Here is a 2,430-nt window from a genome sequence, read left to right as displayed (position 1 = left end):
GCCTCGAGCATCAGGTGGGACAGAGATTCTGCCGCTCTGGAGCACAGAGCCTGGGGTCCAACCTCACCTGGGCCCTGACCAGCTCCTGCAGCGGAGGGCCGGCCCTCAGGCGCTCCGGCTTCCCTCATGCTGGCTGCCGGCTGCCGGCGGTCATTACCAGAAAGACACACTCTCCCACGGGGCCTGGGTCTCCCCATCTGCGACATGGAGGCCAGAGCACGCCTAGCCTGGGGGCTACTGGGGGATCCCCCCGAAACCAGGGGCCGACACAGCGGTGATGAGTCCCAGACGCTGTCAAGTCTGCCGTCAGCAGAAGGAACTGAGGCAGCAGCTGGGTGGAGTACCTGGTTTATTTCTGATGCAGGTGAGTCTCAGGACTGGGGCGGGTGCCGGCCGAGGGGGCGGACTTCAGGGCCCCGAGCTAGAACTCGACCTTGCAGGCAGGGAAGGCCTCGTCTTGCATGGACACGGTGCTGTTGCTGCCCAGCACGGTGATGCCCAGTGCCTGGTGCCGCGCATGCGTCTCCTCGTACCACTCGTGCATCGCCACCGAATCAAAGGTGGGGATCAGGGTCACCTGTGGGGGGGAAAGACAGACTGACGGTGAGCGGGACCATCTCTGAGCGCTGGGCCCAGCCCCCTGCTCCACTCTCGGCGTCTGAGACCCTTCTTCCCTGACCGCATTTGCTCTGCCTCCCTTCGCTCTTGCCTGGATGTCTGCAGCTGGCGGCCAGCCCATCTTTGAGGTCCTTTCTTGTCCCCACGGCACCCAAAGGGCCCTCTCACAACACAGACCAGGCCTCTCTCTGCCTCCTCCCTTGTACGCACCAAGCTTGCTCTACCTTCCCCTGGTGCCTGGGATTCTCCCTCCCGGCTCTCGACAAGCTGGTTGGGGGGAGGGGGGGAACAGGGGCCGCGCGCATGCTCCCTGAAAGGCTGGCGTCGGCACCTCCCACACCGAATGGGTGGCCAGGGACCCGAAAGCTTGCCCTTCAAGGATGTGCTCCACGGCTTCCCTGGGGGACCACCCAGCCACAAGACCAATTCTCAGCTTTCGCAGCCGCGCGGACCCTCGCCAGTTCTCACGACTGGGAAGGTTAAGAGCGCAGGGGTCAGGGAAGGGGATCAAACCAGTCCTGCCCTGCACCCTCCTCCAGCTCCTTCACACAGACGTGGACAACAGGGAACAGAGCCCTGAGAGCTGTGGGGCTTCTGAACTCACCTTCCTTTCTGTGGCCTTGGGGCCACAGCTTAGTCAGAGCCCCACTCCCTCTTCTGTGGGTAGGTGGTGAAGGTCACACAGACCTCACAGGACTAAGTTCAACAGGAGCACACCAGGCAGCGTGTGGCCCTACCTTGTGCCAAGTCTGTCTGGGGCCCTGGGGTGGTCACGCACCTGGAGGTCTCGGTCCCATTGCTGCTTGCCAGCCAGCAGCGCGTCCAGGACGGCCCGCATGCCCTCCTCCCTGCGCTGGTCCTGGCCACTGATGACGTAGCAGAGCGCCCGCACGCGTCGGAAGAACTCCTCATCCACCAGCCGGGCGCTGTGCCCGCCGGGCAGGTAGGCCAGGTCGAGGTAGACAGGGGAGCCGGGGGGTGCTGCTGACCCGCCTGGCCGGCTGCCCGCTGACCCTGGGGGCAGGAAGGAAGGGGTGAGTCCTGAGCTCCTGGGACCTGGGCCTGGGAAGGGGCTCCCATCTCTGCCTGCATCTCTCTGAGTGGCTCTGTCCACAGGGGGCGGCCTGTTGACAAGCTCTCTGTGCCTTGGGCAGTTACTCAACAAACCCTGCAGAGACCCCTGGCCACATCCTCGGTGCCCGGACCCTCCCCGGCTGGTCCCTGGACACAGACATACCCAGGGCCAGAGGGTAGGAGGGGGCAATCAGGGAGGGCTTCCCCCCCCCAGAAAGAGGGGGTTTTAGAGCTGAAGCTCCCAAAGCAGCCAGTATCTAGAACAATCTGCTGCTTCTGCAGCCTCCTCCGTCTACTCAGTTACTCAAGGGGCATTTATTGAGCCCTCCTGGGCATTAGGCACTAGGGACATGTCAGTGACTGAGACAGACAAAAATCCCTGCCCCCAAGGGCAACGAGGAAGACAGAGTGGGTGTGGGAGGGACAGACTGCAAGAGGGAGGCCAGATGTGGCGCTGCTTTCAGAGCCTCACCCATGGCCCTGAACCCAGAGCCTATGCAAAGGGTAATGAGGCCCCCAGTCCCAGGCGAGTGTCTCATAATCATAGTCAATTAAGTGAGGACAAGCCTGGATCTGAGGCACAGGACGCTGGCCAGGTGCTTGACGTCTTAGGCCAGGAAACACTGCCCAGCTCCGGGGGTGGGCGCAGAGGGCCGCCGCGGCAGTGGCAGAGCGAACAACTCCCCTAGCTTTGGGCAGGTGGCACCCCCCCCCCCCCCCAACCCGGCCCCCAGGGGG

The 2,430-nt window shown here is 63.7% G+C and overlaps 1 protein-coding gene across 1 annotated transcript in view; it reads right to left on the bottom strand.

Moving 5' to 3' along the window:
* Positions 1 to 332: 332 nt before the first annotated feature.
* MAP1S (microtubule associated protein 1S) overlaps positions 333 to 2,430 on the bottom strand; it is a 15,572-nt gene continuing 13,474 nt past the window's right edge. The window contains exons 6-7 of the mRNA XM_077776950.1: positions 1,397 to 1,632; positions 333 to 577 (exon numbers count right to left, since the gene is read on the bottom strand). Of these exons, the coding sequence (XP_077633076.1) occupies positions 422 to 577; positions 1,397 to 1,632 (392 nt within the window). The 3' untranslated portion in view covers positions 333 to 421. The remainder of the gene's footprint in view (positions 578 to 1,396; positions 1,633 to 2,430) is intronic.

Source organism: Crocuta crocuta, unplaced genomic scaffold (assembly GCF_008692635.1).
Source record: "Crocuta crocuta isolate KB4526 unplaced genomic scaffold, BGI_CrCroc_1.0 scaffold77, whole genome shotgun sequence".
In the NCBI taxonomy this organism is placed as follows: Eukaryota; Metazoa; Chordata; class Mammalia; order Carnivora; family Hyaenidae; genus Crocuta; species Crocuta crocuta.
The sequence above is the reverse complement of the archived record's forward strand: the minus strand, read 5'-3'. Positions and strand labels throughout refer to the sequence as shown.